We start from the raw sequence: 24,792 nt of genomic DNA, 5'->3' as shown, positions 1-24,792 counted from the left end.
ATAGGAAAAGAGATTATCTTTCTCTGACTCACATCCACAAAATAGTGACACTAAGCCCCAAGCAGCCCCATTGGAGCAAATGAGTTACCTGCGTTGCCTCAGGGCATCATTACAGTAGCTGCAGAGGGAGAGATGAAAGTGAAAAATAACAGTATGCCTTAAATGGAAGCTTTCACCAGAGGCAAACAGTGCATAAACCTCGCACAACTCTAATTTTCTCCATATTATCCCTGGTGCGCTCGCAGCGCATGTGCGATACAATAAACCCTGAGCGTTAGCTGATTCTGATGGACTCCAAGGTCCAAGCCACATCAGATGTGTTTTAGAAGCCGGATCCATCAGTTAATGAACACTGATCCCCGCTGGCTCAGATGGCTTTTTCACTTGACTGCCCACTGGTGCGTTATCTGTTCTTTTTTTAACTTTTTTTTTTTTCAAACATTTATGCTTGGTTGCAGACCTGTAAAAATTATGAAAATTAATAGCATACTTTCTATCACTTCCTCACCCTAATCACTTATTTAACAGCAATAACAGCACAGTAACTTATTGTTGCTCAAGTGTGTAAGCAGGTATTTCCTAGGCTAAACCGCTAACAGATGTGTTTCTGCCCCAGTAAACATGTGAATACAGGTTAGCTTAGCAATGACAAATACAGCGGCAACAATCCTGTGATGGCACCCTGGTACTGAGAAAACAGCAGGGACAAAAAGTCTTTTTTCAAGGTCAAAACGAACCTAGATATTCTTTTTTTATATTATTTTATTTTTAATCTCACATGAGAAATAATGAAATAAATAAAAAGATTCCAGTTTATCTCCACAAATGTTTTTCTCCTAAATATGCCAACTCTCTCCTTTATATATGTGTGTGTATATACGTATATATATATAATATGTGTGTGTGTGTGTGTATGAATTCTCATAGCAACAACATAGCAACCATACTTCCTGTGCTCTCATCAGCACTACGTTCATATACAGTGCTGAGCACAAAACTGCTACTTGGCAATGACAGTGCATCTTCAAGGGAAAAAATGCACAGTCTGCATGAAAGAGTTAATGCAGCAATAAGAAAAGGTGACAACTTTCCACCTTTTTCTGCTTACTGGAAACAAAAGTTTGCATTTCCAGAACAAAAAGCTGAATGAAAAACAAAGCAGCACTCAATAACGGGAGAGATTACATTTCAATATACCTTTGTAAAAAAAAAAAAAACAACCAAAAGGGCATATCAGATGGTTAAAATGGTAACTGATACACAATAATAACATTTCACGATCTGTAAAAAAAAAAAAAAAAAAAAAAGGGGGGGGGGGGGAGCAGACCATTTGACAAAAGATTAACATAATCATAGAAGAAGAATGATGAGAGGAAAACATTACAGCTCATTTGGTTGCCACATGATACTGATGAGACAATCTAATTACAGGTTGTATTCTGTGTCTTCATCTGTGTGATTTCTCTCTGACAGTACTGAATATTGACTGTCTGAATACAGCAATTGTTTGTTCTGTGTGGCAGAGAATTTTGGGATATATTAAATTTAGTAAACATGTAAAAGTTAAACCATTTTATGAGATTTTTGAGATGCATTTTATACTCACATGACTGTCATATGTGCTTCTGATGATGGCTCATTTTGCTTTTTTGGGTAGGAATATTTAAGCTATATATAACTTTTTTTCTCATGTAAAGCACTCAGTCATTTTTACATGTAGTAAGTAGAAATATGCAACTTCCTTGAAGATAATAAGTAATTACCTTTGGAAGAAAGGGGAGAAAAAAAACATCACTGTAGATTTATTTGATGAAAAGTATGTTTTTATTCTTTTGGCTAGAATTAGTAACACTGGTGCTGACTTCAACTGGGGATAGTTGGTCAGCAGAAGGAACGATCTGAGGATTGTGTCCATCCCATTGGCACGCCTCCCATAGAGAAAGCACAGACGGATGACCAGCCCGTTTTCACTCCCGAGGCGTAATATACTGACGATTTCTCAAGTCCTGAGGCGGAAGGTCTCCACTTTGGTGGCTGCAGGATTTCGTCTCTGCATTTTGCAGATGTGGTTCTGTTGGCTTTATTAGTGGATAATCTCAACCTTGCACTTGTACAGTTTGCTGCCAAGTGTGAAGCAGCAGAAACAGCTGAATTAGCAACTCAAACTCTATGCCGCAGATATTTTGGTCCATCTTGACATGGTAGCCTCACACAATTGCTGCAGAATTTTTTAAGCTGCACATCCATGATGCAAATCTCCCATTCCACCACATCCAAAAGATGCTCTATTGGACTGAGATCTAGTGACTGTGAAGGCCATTTGGATACAGTGAGCTAACTGTCATGTTCAACAGACCGGTTTGAGATTACTTGATTTTTATGATGTGCATTATCCTGCTGGAAGAATCCAACAGAAAATACTGAACCTAACTGAGTACTGATACTGACATAAACAGTTGATACACGGCAGGATGGATCCATGTGTTCATGTCCTTTACACCAAATTCTGACCCTACCATCCAAATATCACAGCATTAATCGAGATTCATCAGACCGACAACATTTTTCCAACCTTTCATCGTTTGGTTTTTGTGAATCTGTGTAAATTGTAGCCTCGTTTTCCTGTCAGGAAATGACAGGAAAGTGAGACCAGTGTGGTCTTCTGCTTGAAGTGTTGTGATGTGTTCTGTGTTCAGAGATGCCCTTCTGCATACCTTGGTTGTAACAAGTGGATATTTGAGTTACTGTTGACTTCCTATCAGCCTGAAGCAGTCTGCTCATTCTCCTCTGACACCCAGAACACCCAGAGAGCTGCTGCTCACTGGGTGTTATCTCCTTTTTACTGTTTACAGTAAACCCTAGAGATGGTTGTGAGGGAAAATACCAGTATATATGAAGAACAACAATATGAAGGGTTGTTGCCGTAGTCTTGTTTTAACTAAAATGTCAGTTAAATTGTGACAGATGATTCACATTAAGTTTTCGACATGACCTTAGGCAGCTTTTGTGGTTTTTCACTTTAATTTTTTGTTTTTCAGCATCTCACCACATTTCAGCACTTGCTATCAGCAAAATTTATGTCTGTATGATTCAGCACGTGTTTACAACAATAACATGCAACATCTGGTTATATGAGCAGCTTGGGTTTCTCCCAATGTAACATTGTTTTTACAGCTGTGTCAGACATCATGCAGAAAGATGACAGACATGTGTTTTTCAGCTTTTGTGGCAGCCTTTATTTCTAATTGCCTCTTCTTTTTCCTGCTTCGCTCATATTTTTCATTCTTTCACCTTCCTTCATTATCTTCTGTCCATCTCCTCCGTCTCTGACTCCGTCTGTCTCCCTCCTTAGACCTTTCTGATAACCTGGCAATGGATGACTTCACCTTCCAGGAGCAGCTGTTAACCCCTCGTTTGGCTACAGCTGGGATGGGAGGCGTCTCCTCACTCGCGGCTCCACTGTGGAGGAGCTACCTAGTTCCAATCCTCTCCTTGATGCTCAGTCTGTTCCCGGTCTATCCCCACTGACCCATGCATTCCCATCACCTCTTCCCTCTAGGATTCAGTACAAAATGTGTGGAATGTGACAAACCTTTTTTTGGAATTCTTGTTCCTGATATAAAGTTTAGTGGCTCAGCAGAGGACGCATGAACAACAGAAAATGCTACATTTCTCTTTATCTGTCTGAACAAGAACCTGTTCAACCTGTGTTCTTAACAAACCTATTAAAGCACATTAGACGCCATTGTGTAAATAAGAAAGTTGCCCACTGGTCCGCTGCCACAATGGTTATTTCAACTTTTGCGTCCTGTTGCCTAACCTCTGTTCTCACACTCACTTCTTATGTAATGTAACAAAGTGATGGAGAGACTCATTTTTAGACATATAAAGGACCTAGAACACAACGGGCCTTTTAAAAAAATAAATAAATAAATGCTCCCGCTCAGTCTGTACTGAGTCACAGCCCAGCAGGTACAAACTGGAAGAAGACGAAATCAGCTGCTGTCATTTTCCTTCGTGGCAGAGCATGACCTCCTGCCAGGGCTGGACTTTATCTGGTCAGTTTTAGTGAGCTCCTTCCCCCCGAATGATGCAATGAATCACTTATTTAAACATGCACTGTTCCTTAAAATGCTCTGCTACTACTCACCCTTCTCTCTGATTGTTTATGTCGTAGTGATAGCTAAATTATTACCGACTGCTTCCTTCACACGCCCACCATCACTGTTTGCTCTGTTTTGTAAAGCTGGTGCACTTTTTTTTAGAAACAGTAACAGCCCTATAATTTAAAAAAAAGGATCCAAGGGCTATCATTCGAATATAAGTCTCCAAAGTCAGCCTGATAACTGTACAGGTGTATGTTTCTCTGTGTTGGTGACATGTTTACATTAACGTGTTTATTTACAATACTGGCATTTTGGTTTTTTCTGGACTAATTATTGGCCGGATTGTGAAGCCTTGCTGCAGTTTCTAGCTTACTCTTTAGCACTGTGCATAAAGCGATCATTAATGTGAAATATAAATATGTATAAAAACGTGTACATTAATTTTGTTATGTTGCACTGGTCTCATACATTTCCAAGGATGGCCTCTGTATTTAATCTTTTTTTCTGTGCTTTTTGGGTTAAAAGCAAAAGTGAGATTCTTATTGTTTCATTTGTTTGGTTTTTTAACATGGTGCTGCTGCTACCACACAGCTGACTCCACAGCTGCAAGTGCTGAGTCTGCCCATGGCCCACTGTTTGACTTGTCATGTCAGGAAAAGCACAGGTGTACAGCTAAGTCATATCAGCGATCGAGCATGCCGACTACCAGGGTCCTGGCAGTGGAATGCCTAAACAAAGTGCAGGCCTAAATTATTTGACTAGCGCCACCTGATTTTTGTCTCCTATGGCCAGTTACAAGACCCCTGGCCAGTGTCCCACCTAGGAGTCATAAGAAATAATGATGTGTTTGTTTTTCTCTCAATTGAATGTTGATGGGGAAAATACATTGTAAAATAAACTCAATCTGTTTTGATGTTTTGTGCCTGTGGCAATGTGTTTTTAAGCTAAGATATTAGCATCACAATTAGCATTAGCGTATTCAGCTAAGCATTTAGCAATGAAGCAAGAAATGAAGTTTAAGACACGAAGGGGGTGGAAATATGCTTAGCTGCTAACACTAAGCATATTTCAGTGGTATGAGTGTAACAGGAAAAGTACTACACACTAGTTTAGTATAAAAAGTGCTGAATGAATGTGTGGGCACTTTAAGTGCTTTGAACAATGGATAGAGCTACTACAAGGATAAGAAGTAGAGCTAGCAAAAATGCTGACTGTGTAAGCTAGCAGACTTTTTAGTGTCACAGCTCTATCATTAAGACCCAAGAATCTGATGGATTTGCTATTCCATCCGTCTGCACAGTCACAATATGCTAACCTCCAGTTCTACTCTAGCTTCTATGAATGTGTGTGAATGTTAGATAGGTAAAGAATGCAGCAAGATGTAAAAAGTGCTTGGTGTGGTCAGGTAGAGTAGAAAAGCACTATATAAGAACCACTTGCTGTGTGGACAAGCATGGATGAACTTGATGGATGTTAGTTTGCTACTGTTAATAAACTCAAATAACATTAAAAAGTGTCTTTCTGCTCCAGGCGAGCACTCCCATGACTTCTTTGTTGACTGAACATTATGTTGGCAGGTCAAAAGTCATTCACTTGTGATTAGTTGAGGCAAAAGAAAACACCCCCTTCCAGGAATAAACTGATTGACATGGATGTAGTGTCAGGCTGAATGAATTAAGTAAAATTAAGTTGCAGATTAACTTGGTTGTCAGGCTTGTTTTACGTGAGAGTAATGGCAGAATGAGCAAATGTTTGGACTAAAAGCTACCAACAGCTCAATGCTAAGTTGTTGGAGGAAAGTGGAAAAACAACCCCAAAAACATGAAGTGAAAGATTCCAACTCACAGATTTGGCTTTTTGGGTATGGAATAATCCTTAAAATGCCATGAAAAACAAGGATTAAATGGATGGCACGCTGCTGCGATTACAAATTGCACACACAATGTTCCAGGCATATATATTACTTTCTGTGCTTTTCGCTACTGATCCACTTCAAAGCGAGTCATGAATCATGAAATTTATGTGTTTCTGGACTGCACTCGTTGCTCTGAGTCCTAAAGCAGCACGTGGATTATGTGTTTTTTCTTTGGATCTGTATTTTTTCACTCCCAGCAGATTATGAACTACTGTCCTCGCTGTCCCTCTCTGTGGGGCTTCTCTCTATTGACCCAGTCTGTTAACCTCCTGAGCTTAACTTAACCAGGTAGCTATACTCATCCACAACCCAGCAGTGAACCAGGGTTCATTAGTCCCAAGTGTTTGTGTTTCGTCTCCATTATTAAAGCCTGTCTTCTTCCCTAACAAGGCCAATCACTCACAGCTCCGCAGATAACACGCCTGTCACAGCAAACGCACTTCAAAATCCCATTTCTGTGTCCCCGATTCTCTGCTGTAACTTTTCACACTCACACACCCTCTGCTCGGCAGTGCTAGATAAAAACGCCATTATTATCCAGCTGTGCCTTTCTCTCCTGAGCTGCAGCTTTTAAGATGTAAACGGGAGGCTGATTATAAGGAGATGAGCAAACGCTGGCTGCAGAGAGAGCAGCAGCTAGCCCAGGATGGAGGGGGAGGGGGGGGGAGTATACTCTGAATGCTAATATGAGGCTGGAGAATGGGCATACAGGCCCATTGAGATGCAGAGTCCATGTGTTTTCTTAGGGTAATATTGGGGCAATGTTGGAACAGCCTGCATTATGAGAGTGAAAGGTCAATGTGATGTTAGTCAGCAGGAACAGTGAGAATTGCTGACTATTAGGAATTGTTGCATTTTCTGCCTGAGTGATTGACTCCCCTATGAATATGTATTTCAGCCCTTTTTTCATGGCCACACAAAGATGTTCGGGCTTGTGTACCTTCACGAGCCAGAGGGGTCATTAAACACTGCATATAAATTAAAATAACAATGTAATTCAGGTGCTCAAAAGTGCACGGCCACATCCCCGCCCACCCCCCAAAGTCCAGTCCAATTTTTACCAAGCTGGATGTTGAAATTCCTTCGCTGCAGAGAAAGGCCCGAGACATGTCATGTTGCTCAAAGCTCATTCACGTCTAATTACCATGGCACTGGACCATTTTCTTACCTTTTGTTGGCCCGCTGAGAGGAGCGCTGGGCCCACGCTCTCCCATGCACACACAGCTCCAGCATCCTCCTCCTTCTCCTGCTCCTCAGCAGCCCCTGGCTTCCCCTGCAGCAGCCGCAGTCACACAGAATGAGTGGAGCCGCCTGAGGAATGTGGACACAAAAGGAGGAATGTCATTTTGCTGATCGCTAACCCCCCCGCACCCTCCCCAAACCAACGGACATGTGCACAAGTCCGGGCATTTTTAAATGCAGGGGGTACAAAAATCTTGTCAATGCTACTTTTGGCATAAAAAAGACTGTAGTGCACCTCATCCTTGCTGAAAATGAGCAAATAGTGCAGCTTCTGATTGTGAATTGAATTATTTTTCTCCTTTTTTGACGGTTCTGGTGTTTTAAGAGGTTGACACTTTGAATTTTTCACATGCTTAATCTTTTCAGTGCTAAATGGCCTATAAAGCTCTGAATGGTTTAGGACCAAAATACATCAATGACCTCCTGACCCAGTATGAACCATCCAGATCCCTCAGGTCATCTGGATCCGGTCTTTTATCAGTTCCCAGAGTCAGAACCAGACACGGAGAAGCTGCATTCAGCTTTTATGCTCCTTATATCTGGAACAAACTCCCAGAAAGCCTCAGATCAGCTAAAACACTCAGTTTATTTAAATCCAGGTTGAAGACTCACCTGTTCTCAGCTGCATTTGAATAAAGCACCAAATCCACACTTTAAGCTTAAATTTCAAAACTTACATTTAACTACTGATTTTATCTACTGTTCTGATTTTATCTGTTTTGATTTTATATACTGTTTTGTTTGTTTGTTTGTTTGTTTGTTTGTTAATTAGTTAGTTAGTTTATTTGCTTGTTTTAATCAATTTTAAATCATGCTTTTTATTTGTTCTTGTTTCTAATGTCTCTGTAAAGCACTTTGAATCACCTTGTTGTTGAATTGTGCTATACAAATAAACTTGCCTTGCCTTGCCTAAATAAACTCAGATTGTTTTTTTCTTTCCTCTTTTCTTGCCGGCGTTGCGAGATGGACAAAGGTCAGAGGCAAAGAACAGCATGACAACACCAGCAGACAGACGCCAACAAAGTGCAGCTTAAAAAACTAAAACATGACAGGAGGACGCATCATTTCAAGCATGTCCAGCAGCTTTTTATCTAAACAAAAAAAGCATTCTTCCTCATTTCATCTCAGTGAGCATCTGCTTTTCACTGATTTATACATCTCCCATTAGATGCGAGTGCAATCTCAGTCCACCTCTACAGCCTGCTACCATGCTTCCAGCAAGCTGCTTACTGTTGTTTACAGCACTATATGACAGGCAGCTGGATGTGCAAAGCACAGCTGCCCCATTGCTAACACAGGACAGCCTGATCGTGTTTGTGTAAGGAGCGGGCCCTGTCATTTTTTTTGACTCCTTGTTACAGAAACACTGGCCACGGTTTCACCCACCCATTTTAAACAAACTCTAATGTACTGGACTCAAATAAAAGCATCTGGGTGAAGACTTAAAAGACTTCACACTGGTCTCTGTTTCCCCACCTTGGATAAGATGTGGTTACAAAATGTCCTGGTTATCATTCAAGTCCTTGGGGTGGCCTAGAAACAGAGATAAAAATGGTTTATTGTCACTAATATCTGTTAAGACTGTGTGTGTAAGCCTGTTTGACTCCAAGGACTTTTATCTACTCTTATCTCAACACTAACAGCAAAAAAGAAAAAAAACTGATAAGAAATCCCTGCTCAAAGCAGAGGTCAGACTTGGATCTTCTGTGAAAGAGATCTGTGATTTTGAGCACTTTTGCATATCTAAATGAGTCTTTTCTTTATGTCATGTGGGCCAGTAATAGGTCATACCCACATGTTATGCCACCGTGTAGCTCCACCCTCAGCTCCAGTCCTGATTTTCAAGCGCGGCTTCCTCCAGTCTAAACATTAAAGTGGGAGAGAGCTCCTGGGTTGGTTGGAAGCCCCTGCTCCACCCCTGGTGTTCCTGATCTCCAGGTCTTTGTCCCCCGGAACTTGCTCTCACTCCTGGGTGTCCACCAGGGCTTTTTCTGCTCGCATCTGGATCCCAGTACAACCTGCAAGCGGTCCAGCGTCCTCTCCCACTGAAACCCTCGGCCTCCTCCGATTCGGAAAAGAAAAGAGAAGAAGACTGAAGAAACCCAAATTTTTCCCGATAACTTTCCACAGCCTGCTCTCCTCCCGTGGTTTTTACTTTTCGTCGAAACTCTGAAGCAGTAGTGAGACTGTGATTGTTGCTTTCAGTCTCAAAGAAAAAAAAAGTTTTTTCATGTTTTAACCCCGTTGTTTTGTCGCGTCTTTGTGTGTTTTTCATTTGAGTCTGGAACTCGACACTTAACCCACGTACCTGTAGTTGTGAAACGTCCGACGTGAATGGTGTTTTTTCGGTGTCTTTTCTGCTCTCCCGGCCTCTGCTGCTGTGAATGAAGTATCTGTTGAGCCGAAGAAATCAGCGCGTCTCCATGAGGAAACTCGACCGTGGACTCGCTGAAACTTTGTCCTAGCCGTGCACACACTCACACCTGAGCGACTTTAACATTTTTGCGGTTTTCGCTGTTAGGCTTCTTATTTTTCTGTCTTCGCCTGGCCCAAAATGAAGAGTTTGTTGGCGCTGTGTGTCGTGTGGACGGTGGCTGTGGTGTCGGGGACTGAGGAGCAAAAGTTGAACAACTGTAATGAAGTTCGTGCTGCCTACAGCTCCAAAGGCTTCAACGTTAACGACGTCCCCAGCAAAGGAGTCAACGGTGAGACCCATTTTTATTTATGTGTATATACAAATATATCTCAAGTTTAACCTTAAAACCCAATGGGTTCTAAAGTAGGGAGCGGGGACCCCCGGTGGGTCTTGCAGAGGTTTCCGGGTGGTCCTAGCTAAGAGAACTTTTTAAGCTAGCAAAGTTAGCTTGAAGAGAGTTTAGCTTCAAATCTGTGAAATTAACTCCAATATTTCAATCCAAACCTGACATTTAGACATCTTTTAATCACACCCATGTTTTCCATTTTAGCCAAAAACTACCTAACTGCTTTTTGACACTGCCACAAATAACAACCTCTACAGCAAATGATTAAACGGTCACTTTTGTAAATGGACATTTAGTGCTTATTCCAGATTTGATATAGAGGCGTTGTTAATCATACTGACATGCTGCTTTTTTCATTTTCTTTTGGTCTGTGTTTTTCCTCAATTATTAAGTAGCAATGAAACATTTGGGAATGCATTCTTCTGGCTTAGTGCTGCTGGCAACACTTCACTGCTCCAGTGTGTAAACAGAGTCATCATTTAGGAAATACTTGTAGGTAATTCATAACAATAAAGAGCTATAATCAACACACAGGCTCTGTTCCACACAGAAAGAACCCAGGCCCATGTTTATTTCCAAGCTTCCTCAGTAGAGACCCCCATGGCTGTGAAGCACAGGCCGCCGGCAGCGATTTAGTAAGCATTCCTCTGCATTATGGAAAAAAGAGCTTATGGATTTTTCTTTCTCTCCAGGCTTGGCTGAATTATTATTTTTTTTTATTTGTTTATCTCCCAAATCCACCTCCAGACCAGTCACAGGATGCAGAGTGCTAAGTAATAATGGAAGCAGACATGTTAATAATCAGAGAGGCAAAAAGGCAAATCAATGATGCTAATCATGAGATAAGCCCAAGCAATGGAAACTTTCCTTGAAGGAGGGGGGTGGGGGCGTTTACAGTAAATCCTTGAGGGCAACAAGGGGAGGGGTTGGGGGGTTGAAATTCCTATGTGCCCTGCATACTTTCACCCACCCCTCACTGCCACTCATTTCCTTTTAATTTTAATGGCACTTAAAATAAATACGCAACATTTGGTGAAGTTAGGTTTGCCAGTTTTGGAGTGGCTTCAGCATGGTGTATGACAGTATAGAAGTAAGTCATCTGGGGGGAAGCTTAGGTCTTGTTTCCCACTTGGGAAAAAAATACATATGTAGGTTTTGGCCCTCATAAAGAGCTTAATTAGCAGAAAAGCTATTTTTACAACTTGGATAACTGTTTTTGGCGAAGTGCTCACAGCATTATTCCATCTGACTACGTGAGCCAATGTGCATATGTTCTCTTTATTATCATAAAGCCCTTTATGAGTTCTCGTTTGCATACTAAGAGGATGTTCAGATCAGCTTTTTTATTTTGGGGCCACAATGGCTCATTAGAATTTGAGTTGGGTGTAGCTGTCAAAGAGACAGAAATTTGATCCCAAGTTTCACACAAGTCTCAGTCTTTTTTAAATAAGGTTTGTGTGGGGTTTTTGCTTCTGTCTTTGTGATAGTAAATGTCATTAGGAGTACCGCAACACGTCTGTCTCGGTCAGATTTTATTGTCTTGCATCCCTGGGTTTGAAAGGATGTGAATGAAAGCTTGTCCAGGTTTGTGTGCTACATACACACATGTGGCTTTTCCTTACAATAGTTTGCTGGTGTATGTCTGGGTTTTTAGGCAGGGCTGACCTCAATGAGCGGCTTTTTGTCGCTGATAGAGACTGAGATGATAGAGACCCCCCCACACACACACACACCACACTGAATCTGAATAAAGCAACTGTTTTACTATTACTGTGTGGCAAAGTTGACATGCTTTAAAAATGATGCACAATCTCAGCCAGTTGTCACAGGACAAGTTCTTGAAATGTTTACGTCCTCCGATATGTGCATCACAAATCAGTTTCGTGGAATATGAGTCTTATAGAGATTGACAGACCACGTGACTTTCGCGCATTGCATGCCGGTAACTCGTGGCAAAACAATCCATGTACCTACATCAAATGCAAGCATTTGCAGCACCGCAAACGTCCATTCTTCGGTTCCAATAAATTCTTGCCTTTTCTTTGTCCCCCAAAAAGGTATGTACAAAACGAAGGAGAACAATGCCGGTCCGTACAAAGACAGACTTAATGAAAAGTCAAAGAAAAGATACGAGGAAAAAAATCAAACCAGTGAAAGTGTTAGATCCTTACGAGCACACAGAGGGACAAAATACGTTAGCGTGCTGCCCAACTTCACCACGCTCATATTTATAATCATACGGTTCTTGGAGTGAGTGCATACACTCGTGAAGTTTAGTAACTTCAGGTCACTGCAACAAGCCCAGGTACAGTTTACCGACGGATGGGTGCAGGACCTTGAAATGCACCGTGTAGAAAGTAAAGACCATCGTACGTATCATAAGTTTACCAGTCTCACAAATCGTCTTCATAAATACACATTTGTTAACCGTTTATTAATAGGACCTTTGAGCTCAATGGTAATTAATTAGTAGTAGAAATAATTTCTGGTACCCATCACAGAAATGTAGCAGTGACAATAATATTGTATGCTGTAATCGCACTGGGCAATTAGTGATACAAAACAACTATTTTATCCTGTGAATAAAAGTATATGTTTTTGTCAGTGTACCATGGCAATAACCGAAGCGAAACGCAATATTGTGTCAGGACAATTTACTATTTTGTCTTTGAATGGCTGCAATCCAGGCCACCCGTCGCCTCTTTGTTACTTCGGAAACATGGCTCGAACAATTTCTCTTCAACGACGTAATCCGATAACAACCGATCTCTTTACCCGTCGGCTTTCCGTGGCTGTCATGCGACCGGCTATTGCAGTTAATAATACAACAGCTTCTTGACATTTTTTGTTTCTTTTTATCGCTGTGTAACTGATTTCAATTGAAAGCCTGCGTGCGCTAGTACCTCTTGCCACGAGTTCCCAGAATTCTTTGCGGGTTTACCCCTGAGTGACGTCACATTTTCAATCTCTATTGGTGGGATTCAAAACTTGCCTTTTGTAACCGCAAGTATCTTGTGTTATTGTTGGCAGCACGGAGATATGAATGTTTGTTGCCATTAAAATTACTGTCAGCCTGAGCTGAAGCCAGACTTGAGATTCAGTAAAGATGTTTTAATGCCGTAAAACTGAAATGGAAACCCTGCTTTGCTGTAGACAGAATTAAGTGGTGCAGAGGAAGAGCAGGCTCACTCGGTAAATTCCTTTCTGATCCCATAGTATCAGTCGTTTACCACTCACGTGAAAACAGTTCAAGCCCCATTTCCAAGGTTCCTGTCTTATGGATGATGATTTGTTTATGTCCCGTGGTTGGATACTTCACTGAAATGGGAAATAAATTCGATTTACTCCCTTAATGATGACAGATAAATAATGCTGGTAATCGCACAGGATGTAAATGGTGGTTTTGCTGTCTGACTATATCTGCTAATAATAGTTTAGTTCCCTTTACAGTTGTATTTGATACTGTGATAAATTGTTAACAGCATTTCCTGCAAAGCTGTAACAGGACCATCTCTTTAGTGGTTTGGGCCATGTCAAAGGCTACCCAAAGCAGGGTCAGACTTCACGCTTCATTTAAAAGAGTGGGGGGGGTAAATCTGTTTTGATTTACTCTGGCTGTCAGGCTTCATATCATGCTTCAGGTATGAGACAATAGCAGAGTTCAAAGAAAGGAGGGTCGTTTTCCCTCCTTTCAGTGCGCGGAACATCCTCTGCTCATAATCAGCTCAGTGCATTATGGCTGAAACTTAAGGCGTGCATGACCTCAGTGCGTTGGCCTCTCAGTAAGCTCGAGACATTCTGCAGTCTCACATTGTAAGGGCTACCCCCCTCCCTTAGCTGGTGGCAGCACGCCCCACATCATTACAGTTTGGGGAAATGGCAGGTTGTGCTGCTGCAGCGACATTCTGCAGATAAGATAAGAGCAGGAAACTGTGGCGCACACACACGGTCTGCAAGTTTTTATGGTGCAACAACCAATATTGGAGTGGCTCTGCTCACTAGAGTAGTGCCCCAGCATTTTGCGCTTGTAATAATTAACCAATAACGAACCCATCAAGTGTCTCAAGGTCAGACTCGTAAAACCAACTGGCAAGTGTTGTCATTAAGAATCACTTCCACAGTTTTATAAAGTGTTATTGCTTCCAAGAAAAAGAAACTGTGGGAAACGTCAGTGCAAAAGTTTTGTTGGCACTGTCAAATATAACACCCACCCACCCCCTAAAAAATAAAGGTTCCTGCTTATACTTTTGTCTTCTATGGTTAAAATCACATGTCACAGTGTGCATTGCCAAAAGTCAACAAACCTGACTTCTCATAGCAAAGTGTTACCAGTCCAAACATCAAAAATGCTTGTAGAAACCGACCTTGCATCTCTTGCATGGCAAAGAGTTGGAGGAATGCAACATCAAGGGTCCCACAGGGACACAAGACATTGAGTTAATGAATTAATTGGTTTTAAAATGTAAGACATAGGAAGTTGGATTTTTCTAAACATTGTTAGAAAACATTGTTAAAAAATCAGAACACATATTTTATATTGTGGTCTGGATGCTAGTTGGCAATGACGCAGGGAAGGGCGAATTCAAAGAAAATTGGCTATGCAACAAATATTCTGTGGCATGGCTGCAAAATGTGAAACATTAAAACAAATGTGAAACACGAAGTTTTGTTTGAGGCTCTGCAGGCTGGGAGTGAAGACAAGGCGGCTCACAGCAAGTTTACATTAGCATCATTAGCTAAGAAGGAGGTGTTTGTCTTAATGTTCTTTTTTTAATCCTTAATCTTTGCTTTGTTAGATTTTCAGACCCTTCCCCCCCCAGAGGCAACATGTTTTTTTGTTTACTTTGAGAATATTGTAGGTCCCCAACTGATTGAAATGTAGTCTACTTAATTAAAGGTTTTTCCTCCCATGGCAGAAGAAGCTCAGGCAGGCCGTATAAATACATAGCTATTTGGCTTTCAGGTCTCACATATGGAACTGCAGGCTGCATCCTTTGAAAGATGCATTTGCTGTGAAATGCTTCATTTGTTCTTTTCTGAATGGTACATTAGAGAAGTACATGTTTTTAAGTCTCAGTTATTTATTTATATATATTTTTAAATCGGGTATGGAGGGATCAGATGGATTCAGGTGGTGTGCCAATCAAGTAACTGTCTGTAGGCCCACCCATAGGTGTGGTTACAGCCAACAGAAAATTCACACATCTAAGTCTGACTCATAGCATTTACGAAGAACCACTTATAGCTCTTTAAAGCCACATTCTTGCTTGGATCTAGACTTGGTGAGCCTAAAAAGTAATTTAAATGCATTATACACCTATCTAGGTGTGAGTCTAATAAAAACCTTATGTTAAGTGTGCTGTTTTGCCCCCCCCCCCCCCCCCGAATATTAACCCTGCTTAGTTAAGGGCTAATATTTGTAAAATGAATTGCATTCATCCGGCTTCATTACTGACGTGTGTTGCCTTCATTTGGTTGCATGAGGATGTAAAGATCTTCTGTATTTGTGACTAATCGTTGATGCTGAACACAAGAGTTCCAAATCATGTGGGCTCAAGTTCATGACAGCAGCTTTTGGTTGCTGCTGATCAAATGCAGTCATAATATTGCTGTCTGCAGTGAATTTGTAACATCTTTTGCCTTACTGTTTGACTCGCCTTGGGGATAATTGAGTTTATATATCATGAGGATGAGGTCTTGTGAATCGGTGAGGGGTTTGGGGGGGAAGTGTTATCCCGGCTGTGAGTTTGAGCACCCAGATGGGGCCAAAGGAGGAAGGGAGGGTGGCTACAGGTGCCTGCCAGCTCTTATCAGTTTCCTGCTATCGCGGTGTGGCAGCTCTGAGATCAGGGGTTCTCATGGTATCCCGTTCCTAAGCACATCAGCATATCACAGTGTATAAAAATATTCAGGCTGAGCACAGAAGCGGCTTGGGAGTGCTGACGAAAGTACCTGGTTTTGTTGTTGCGTGGATCTTGGGAATTCAGGCCTGTTTTAGTCTTTGGGTAAGAACCACCTTCAACAACTCTGGAATGTTAAGTTTGTCTCTTATGCTCATTTAGTATGCTGCAAGTGTAGCATCAGTTCAATAGCTGTGTGTGTGCGCGTCGACTCGACGTCCTTAATTCCAACGCTTTGCATCCTTTGCTTTGGTCCCCACAACCCCCAAATGGCCAAGTGAGCGACAGATCAGTGGGGGGGTGGATGCTCTGTGTGGGAACAATTGATTACCCCCTTTTTGGGCCGGCCTGCCTCCCCCCTCCTCACCACATTCCACACCGGACCACCAAGACCTGCACACAGGAGTCCCGGAGCTGGGAACACACGGCAACAAAGAGAGCACTGGAGGGACTGACTGAGGCATGCAGAGAAAGGGAGAGATTTGACTGACAGGACAGTTTTGTACCCGAGTCCACTTGAATATCCACAAGTGGTGGGCTAGACGGGAGCCAGAGAGTGGTTGGGAATGTGTGACACAGGCTCATTGAATCCAGGGAGGCAACTGGATGCATGTGAATCATCCTCGGTTGGCCATATAGGCCGTGTACAAGTCGACATCTAGCCTGCTCCGCTTAGTAAATCCCTCTGAGTGCACGTGCCTGTCAAGCACAATACAAGGTTTTAAACAAGCGCCTCACAGTACATTTTTGGCACTGCAGGCCACAGTTGAACACAACTGTATCATTTGGCGGCTCTTGCCCTCATGCAAACTGTGGGGAATCCTGATCTGGCCTTGCGGTTTTCCGTATTTTGATTTGAGAGAGATGACACCCCCCCCCCCCCCCCCCCCCCCAAAAAAAAAAAAAGAAAAAAACCCCCCTCCTTGTTAACACATCCTGTTTGCTCGCTGTTTAAAAAGAAAAAAAACGAAAGAGTCGACTGTGCCTCTTCTCTCCCGACTGACACATCAGATCATTTTCTTCTCCCACCGCTCGCTGTTTTGCAGCTCCTCTGGGAGGTTTTGTTTCACTGCTAGTCTTTCCCTTTTCTCCCCTTCCTGTTCTTTCTCTTCAGTCAGTCTTTTTCTTCAGTCAGAAGTGGTTCACTGGCACTTTCCTGCCTTGCAGCCCACCTAGCTCCTGTCTAGTCTCCTTTTACCACTGTTGTTCACTTGACCTGAAAGGGTTTGATTATGTGAACGCCAAAAGTAAGCCACATTTCTTGTTATAGCTTTGCACACGCTTCTGATGGTTAGGGAGGCACCAGTAAGACGTCTCCCAGTATGAAAATATGTTTAAAAATTTGGCTTTGACATGAAATGATGCTTTTAAACCCACAAGCTGAGGAAGTATCTGCTCTGAAACACACAAAAATGTTGTCTGTGTATCAAGACAAGCACTTTAGGCTAGTTTTGGTGTGCTGTCAGATCACTTGAATACCTGCTCTGTATGCTTTTGGGTTGTTTTATCACAGCTACTCCCTCACCACCTCAGCCTGTCTCTGCCAGTTGACTCCAGGCTTCTAAGCTGCTGCTTCTGCCACTTTTTTTGTCCTGATATTTGAGCTGCCGTTTTGCTGACCACTTGGTGACACCCGGCCAGCTGTGAGGAGTGTGGTACAGGGTCGCTAGCGCTGATCTCAAACTGCAGGGGTGGAGTGTGACACCCCCCACCTCCTTGCCTGTTGCATCGTGTCTCCAATCACTCACTCAAGTCATCTCACCACGTAGCGTGGAGTGTGGTTAAGATGTAGGTGTAACTCGACCAAGGTTAATTGATTTCCTCTGAAGCCCCAGCGGGCTTGATGCCCCGTTTTGATAGTCATGATCGTCATTAGGATTTGTGTGACCACCAGAGGCCTGTGCGGTTGGGGAAAGCTGTGAGGGAGCGAAGCCAGGGACTTGCCTGGGTGTTTGGGCTGAAACCCCAGTGCTGGGTGCAGGCCAGAGGAGCTGTAATCCTTGCTAATTACTCCCAAGGCCTGCATCAAGACTCCCACTGACATGGCAGTCAGTCACTTAGCTCAACTTTCCAAACTGCAGTTAGCTTAATAGGTTTCCTAATATTTACCCATTCTCTCTCCTTGTGCGCTGCTCACTCTTGGATTTATTTTCATATAAATTATATTGTTTGAGATCAAAAAGCTCTCTTGTTTTTCTTGCGTAAACATCCCCCAAAAAAAGCAATAGTCAGATTTTTGGCTGCTCGACATAGCTTTGTGAACTTGATAAGTTTGCACCACGATAAAAGTAGGTTTTGAAAAGATGAAGGAGACAGCGGCAGATGTTCTTCTGGTTGAGGCCGGGTAAAGGAGCGTGATAAAAAACGTACACATAAAAGGATCGAATGCTTTGCTAAGTGATGGCTGCAAATCATTTGGTCAGTGTGTGGTTTGTGGGCAGAAAAATTACTCGTTATGTGGGAATGCGAGACGGCGCGCCAGTGGTTGAAATATTGTGAATGACTGAAACAGCAAGTAGCTTTGATTTATCGACCCATTCGGTGCACATCGTCGTGAACAGACTGAGCCATCCATGACTGAGAACCATTAAAGCATTGTACCCCAAGGTTTAGTCTTTCCGCTCCTTTTGACAGTCGGCAGTGAGTGCTTCTCTTCCCAACGCCTCTGTTGGGTGTCCAGTTTCGTAAGGCCCAACAGGTATATCAGAATCTTTGTTGCCCCCCCCCCCCTTGTAGCTTTGAGCTTCCAGAAACGTGATCTCGTACCTGACCTCATTCTGCCTGGGGGGGCTTCGCCGGGCCCCGTCCTGCCTCAACATCTGGTGGACTTCAGCTGCTTTTTGAGGTCTGTTATAAACATTGTCAAAGAGCTCCCAGTCCTTAGGAGTGGTTCGTTGGGTTTTACTACCAACAATGAAATGTATTGTTTGCATGTCAGGTCTTTTAAGAGCCCTCGTATGTTTCGAAAAATTAGAATTTTTTTGAGTGGCAGGGTGTTAATTTGGGTTTTGCGACTTGCACAGGGCACACATAAAGGCCACAAACTGGTTTAAGCTTTCTCCATATATTCTACTGCATAGCTCTCATGCGTTGTGTGTGAAGCACATCTATTTGCAAGCTTAACGGTAGTCCATTTCTCTGACAGCACAACAGTGTTTGCGCAGGGTCCCCTGGTAAAGCACTTGGCGTTAAGTAAAGAGTGTTTTTCATCTTCTCCTTTAAAGTCTGTTTTCATTTGTGTGCCATGAGTCAGTGGAAAGATGGAGGGCTGGTGTATAGGGACAAGCCAGGAACGTCTTTTGTGCCTCCTCCCCCCCCTCTTGCTCTTCCCTTGTGATAATCACACTGTGCTGTAACTTGTTCTCTCCATTTGTCTGCAAACTCTGTCTGCTTGTCTCTGCAAATCTTCAGCGTAACAGTCTCGCTCTCTCTCGCTGTAACTGCGTCACATTTCCTCGCACGCGTGTACACGCAAACACTGAAAGACTAAAGCGGCAAGGTGGAATCTGTAGTTGAAGCCATGGGTCTAATACTTCAAATCTGCGGCTCATCAAAGGCAGCATCACCTGAGAGATAGATGTGGGGAAGGTTAAAAGATTAGACCAGTTGTTAACGTGAATCCAACGCGTGCTGATAGATGGTGCAGTTGTTGAGGAAGATTCCCAGCAGAGTGATGGTAGGAAGGAACGTTTCTTGATTTACTTGCAAGTGTTTAGTGTTGTCTTTTCTTTTATGTACGAATCTGTTCTCTGTGCATTACTTGACACAGATGCGTCAAAAACCAGCTGGCTAAGCGGAGCTGAGTAGCAGTCACCCCACTGAACCGGGGCTGATTTATGGACGGGAGGTTTTCAGAAAGTAAAACATGTTGCAGAAAGTTTGTGCGGCGCACACTATGAAAGTACCCCAAGCTAAATCATATCCTGAACCAAACCACTTCTGTTTGAACTATGAATTCCCCATAACTATGTTAATATGAATTATGGCTTCAAGCGCCCTCGTGGTTGGAGGCTAAACTCGCAGTTGTGTTGGAGGCCTGACCTTTCTGTCTATAATCTAATTTCAGGGCAGTTATGACCGTGGTTTGACCTGCTTCTTTCTGGGCCGAATGTTGAACCGTTTTATTCTAATTTAAGAGCATTTAATTTAAAATGGGCATTTTAAGCACTAATACCTGAACCCGTTGAATCCACATGCACAGTCTTTAATCAGAACATATAGCTGTTTTGCATGCATTGGTCAGGGATTCAAGTCCAGCAGGTGAACTTGCAGAGCAGTTGCGGAACAGCGGCTGGAATTTGGTTTGACTTGTTAAATGCACTTGGGGAAGTTAAGAAGCGAGCTGAAGTCCTGACAAAGCAGTGACCTGGGAAGTGGTGTAGGCAGGGAGCTTTTGTGTGGGGAGACAAAGCCGGAGATGCAGGGCTGGGATGGGAGAAGGGGGAGAAAAAAAAAAGAAAAAAAAAAAGGCCGAACCAGAGGCCAGGGCAGTGTTGAGGAATCTCCCCAGGGGCTTCTGGGTAAATGTTCATGGATGACAGCGTTTTGGAATGTTCACAAATGGAGAGTTTTAATTGGCCCGAGCCCCCGACTGGTTTAGTAATCAGAAATGGACTCTGGTGGCGAAGGGCTCCGATTTATGGATCCTAGTGTGAGGTTTGTTTGTTAGGTTGAGAGCCATTAAGAGAACAACTCGCAAGCTGGACAAAATCTTGCAGATTTTAGCGCAGATAAAGTCTTAAATGTGACATTTCTTCACTCTAAATTGGAGCTGGGCCGTGCTCTGTTTTTCTGCTGAGATGGCAGGAGGCATCTACTGCTTTTGTTTTTGTTTTCTTAAAAAAAAAAACAGTAGATGCACTTTAGGATTTTAATGATTTTTTTGCTCTTGCACCGCAGCAGTAGCCACATTTTTATTTTTTCCCCCTCCTCACACTGATGCCACGTGACAAGTACATTTTGGCAGTTTGGTGTTTTCACAGCTGTGCGGAAGAGATTTTAATTCTTGATTTATTTAAGGAAACATCATTTTGCACAGTTATTATCCAAAGCTCTGTGGCTGCCTGCATAGCTCTGAATATTCACTCCAGAGAGTACTCCGCTAAACCTCAACTTCCTCCCTCACAAATGGATGGTGAACATTGTTCTAAGTGGAGTAAATCTTTCACGTCACAGGCGGTGTTCGAGTTTCCCAAGCTCGACACTAGTGATCAACTTCCTCTGTGACTGTAGTCTGCATTAACCTCCAAGGCTGAAACAACATCGGTGCCTTGACTCATCATGTGAACGATGGTCGCTTTATGGTCAGCTGACTAACAGACTCAGAGTTGTCGTTACTTGACATCTTGTTAACCTGCTGTGAGTGAAATCAAAGCTTCCCAATAAGATGAACAAGAAGGCGGTCCTTCAGACGATGCTTGGCAACAATGAGCTAACCTGCAGTGTGATGCTGAGTGTTATGTCATGCGGTCAGCCTGAGATGGTTGTTGGGTTCTTTTCCTGCTATAAAGGTGAAAAACAAATCTCTAAAACTTACACGAATATTCCTCAAAGTTAAAAAATAATAATTGTTTACAGCCCTGCTATAGAGACAACTATCATTGTTATTGGACATATTCAGTAACGGATCAACAAAACGCAGTTTAGTGTATGGTCTAGAAGTATTGTAGCACATGCAGTTTTTGTCTAGGATGAAAAACTTCATGAAGATGGTGATCCTGCTGAGGGAAAACCTTTTGTTCCAGGCACGTTTTCTGTTTTTGCAGATGTTTGGATTTAAGTTTGAAATGACCGTCGTAAAAGATTTTACCGCTTAACTTAAATTTTTAAAGCCATTGCCCACTTCACTTGCATCCTTTACAAGCTAGAGGGTAGTTACGAGAGCTGTGTGTGTGTGAGTGTGAGTGAGTCATAGGTTAGCTGGAGCCTGTCTCCAAAAACTGCCACTCCCTGTGAGGAGCCACAGCTCTACAGCATGTGTTGTAGTGTCTTCTTTAGAGCAGATGTCCGGGTCAGTGGTGCTGTGCTGTGTTTGTAGAGCAGACGGGATTTCTGTGCAGACACTTGACTTGACACACAGCTTATGATCAGCTGTGTTTGTTAGCTTTGCTTCTATGCAGGCGCTGACGACACCGCTTGAGTAGAACCACGTTAAACAATCGTTTCTTGTCCATCAAGTGCAGAATTTGTTGGTTCGGTTATTCTTAACTTCACAAACAATGGATACAGGGCAGCATTTCTACCCACCATTTTGTTGAGGCTTGTGACTTCAGACTCAGAATTCCCCTCCCAGCACATTCAGAATCTCTTGGACGTCCCTAATGGTGCGGGACCCAAAAAGCATTATTGGTTTGGCCAAAGCTGCCATAAACTTGTCATTACTCTATTTTTGTAAGGGCTGAAGTGTAGAAAAGGAGTAGGTGGAAATATCGCCCTGCCCTGATGATCTCCATATGAACAGCCCAGTCTCTAATAATGGTTTCCGCTTACAGCATAATGTTGCTGAACATTTTCTCCCTTTGCGGTAATTCAGCTGAAGCTCAGTATGTATTCAAGATATTAGAGTGTGCGTTTAACGTTGCTTTATTTCTTCTTCTTTTCTTCTTCTTCTTTGTTCTTCTTTTTCTTTCTTCTTCTTTTCCCAGTTGCTGAATGTGATGGTAGTGGTGTTTAAGCTTAAAAAGGGGGCACACTTTTCAAGTTGATATCTGAACAGTAATTACTTTAACGTAATGGTCACCTTGCAGACATGAGTAGGTTGACTCCTCAGAAGGGAGCAAGGAAAATGTGGATGTGGAAAGTGAACCAGAGACACTTCCCCCTCCCTCCCTGAACTAGTGCTGGCATGATGCCCTTCAGCAAGTCTGCGGTTGTACTGAGTAGCAGGCAGTGAATGTTTGTTATAACCCCCCCCCCTTCCAAGCTGTAAACAAGGTTTGAGTAAGGCTTGGTTAAAGAATTTCTTGAAAAGCACTTATCCTAGCTGTACTGTGAAAAATCACGGGATAAAGTAACACTAGACTGATGTCATGGCAGACACTGAATCGCTAAGCCCTGCACAGAGAACATTCATTCCCTCATTTTGCATAGCTGTGAGGGTGTAATTTCGAAATACTCGCTTCCCAAAGTAATTAGTGAAAGCTGACTTAAAAAGCGAAGCATTTTTTAGTCTGTACTGAGTTATTTAGTTCTGCATTAAGCGCAGAATTATTAGAATTCTTTTGAACATTACATTAGCTGAGAAAACTAATGGATCAGTGACGAATGAGCGAATGAGTCAAAGGATTTCTTAAAACCCGGATACAGACGACAACTTTAGGCTTCTTGGAGATGAAAGGGAGGCAGAGAGGGAGACAAAAAGAACGGGCTGATTTGACAACATGTTGCAACAGGAAAGAATCTAAGAAGGGAATGAGTTGGAGGGGGGAATGCTATGATTTTATGTTTTTGGAAGGGATATGCGCAGCTGTTTGCTTATTTTTTCATCTCTTTCTCCTCATTTAAATCAATCCACAATTTATTCTGCCCTTAACGTCATGCTTGTGCGTAAAATATCACACCTTTTTTAAATGAGCGGTGACGTCGACCTGCTCCGCCGCAGGTTTGGTTCACGTGATTGTGCCTGACAGGATGTGGCGCAAGAAAAGAAAGTTGCCCAACAAATGGCACCAATCTCTTAACCCCCTCGGGAAAATTGCACCGCAGACAGAGGTGAGAAGCAAAAGGAGAATGTTATGGCTGAAGGGTGTGCAAATTTACAACAACGTGTGTGAGTAACGCTCAGCAGACTAGCAGCACTCTCCCTTTTACAGGACCGAGCATAATATGTGAATTAATAGTGAACCTTTGCATTCACGGGTGTTGTTTTTCATTTTTCTTTCTTGTACTTCACTCGGCTGGGAATGTTTGAATCTTTTGTTTTATATATTGAGCATTCACACATAAATCAGAGCGACTTGGAAGGCGCCCGCACATTTTTGGTGTTTCGAAGTGAGATTTCCCAGCTTTCGCCATCTCAAACGACCTGCATTCCACTGGGACTGAAGTGTGTGTTTGTGTATATACACGAGCTTTAAGCTGCATTTATCATTTTAATTATTTACAAATGTTGATGGTCGTGTGAAAGCTCGGTGTTATGGTTCAGTCACAGATGACTAGGCTCCAATTAGTAGTGTGTGCCCGTTAAGTAGTCCTTTTTATATGTTGTCTGTTTCCGTGTCTCTTAATTGCCTGTACTTGTGAGGATTTTTACAATTTTTGTTTGGGGGGGATATGTGTGTTGGCAGCGTTATTATTGGAGTGATTGGGGTTTGAGGCATGACTAACTGTGTGTGTGGTGGATGTGCTGGCTAGCGGACAGGGAGGGAGAGGAGGGGTCAGAGGACAGGACCTCTCTCAGAGGAGTCGCTGTTAACCCCTGACCTCGCTGGTTAAGCCTGCAGGGTGGTGGCGGGCGAGGCGGCAGCGGGGGGCACTTTGAGGTCCGTCTGGTTCAGGGGCACATGATGGCAGGCAGAGGGGGTGGCGAGGTGTCTAATCTGGTTTTTGTCTGTAAGGCGTTTTCACCTCCCCCACCATCCTTCCTCTGAGAACAAAGTTTGAGAGGCAGGACAATGTCAAAGGGAAGTGACTTATTTTATGAGCCATTTAAAGGGGATGGTGGTCGCTCCCCCCTCAACAGCCACAAAGGAAAGGCCAGAGAGGCAGCAAAGAGCCCATGAATGCCACGACACAGTCGCATGTTTGTTTACAAGATGCTACTCTCTCGTTTTCCCTGCCATAAATTGCAGTTTTCCTCTTCTAAGTGACACTTGAACAATGCTCTGTCACTGTGTCTTATTACATCTTAAAGTACTTGGGGAAACTGG

At 42.8% G+C, this 24,792-nt stretch overlaps 2 protein-coding genes across 2 annotated transcripts in view; both read left to right on the top strand.

Annotated features, from left to right (window-relative positions):
- Window positions 1-5,019, top strand: part of gpc3 (glypican 3) — a 325,636-nt gene extending 320,617 nt beyond the window's left edge. The window contains exon 8 of the mRNA XM_082547797.1: window positions 3,353-5,019. Within this exon, the coding sequence (XP_082403923.1) occupies window positions 3,353-3,528 (176 nt within the window). The 3' untranslated portion in view covers window positions 3,529-5,019. The remainder of the gene's footprint in view (window positions 1-3,352) is intronic.
- A 4,127-nt stretch (window positions 5,020-9,146) lies between these two features.
- gpc4 (glypican 4) overlaps window positions 9,147-24,792 on the top strand; it is a 32,331-nt gene continuing 16,685 nt past the window's right edge. Inside the window, exon 1 of the mRNA XM_082547828.1 lies at window positions 9,147-9,968. Coding sequence (XP_082403954.1) covers window positions 9,818-9,968 — 151 coding nt within the window. The 5' untranslated portion in view covers window positions 9,147-9,817. The remainder of the gene's footprint in view (window positions 9,969-24,792) is intronic.

Source organism: Aulonocara stuartgranti (genome assembly GCF_965226115.1).
Source record: "Aulonocara stuartgranti genome assembly, chromosome: 2".
Lineage (NCBI taxonomy): Eukaryota > Metazoa > Chordata > Actinopteri > Cichliformes > Cichlidae > Aulonocara > Aulonocara stuartgranti.
Note: the sequence above shows the minus strand (reverse complement) of the source record. Positions and strands in the feature narration are given on the sequence as shown.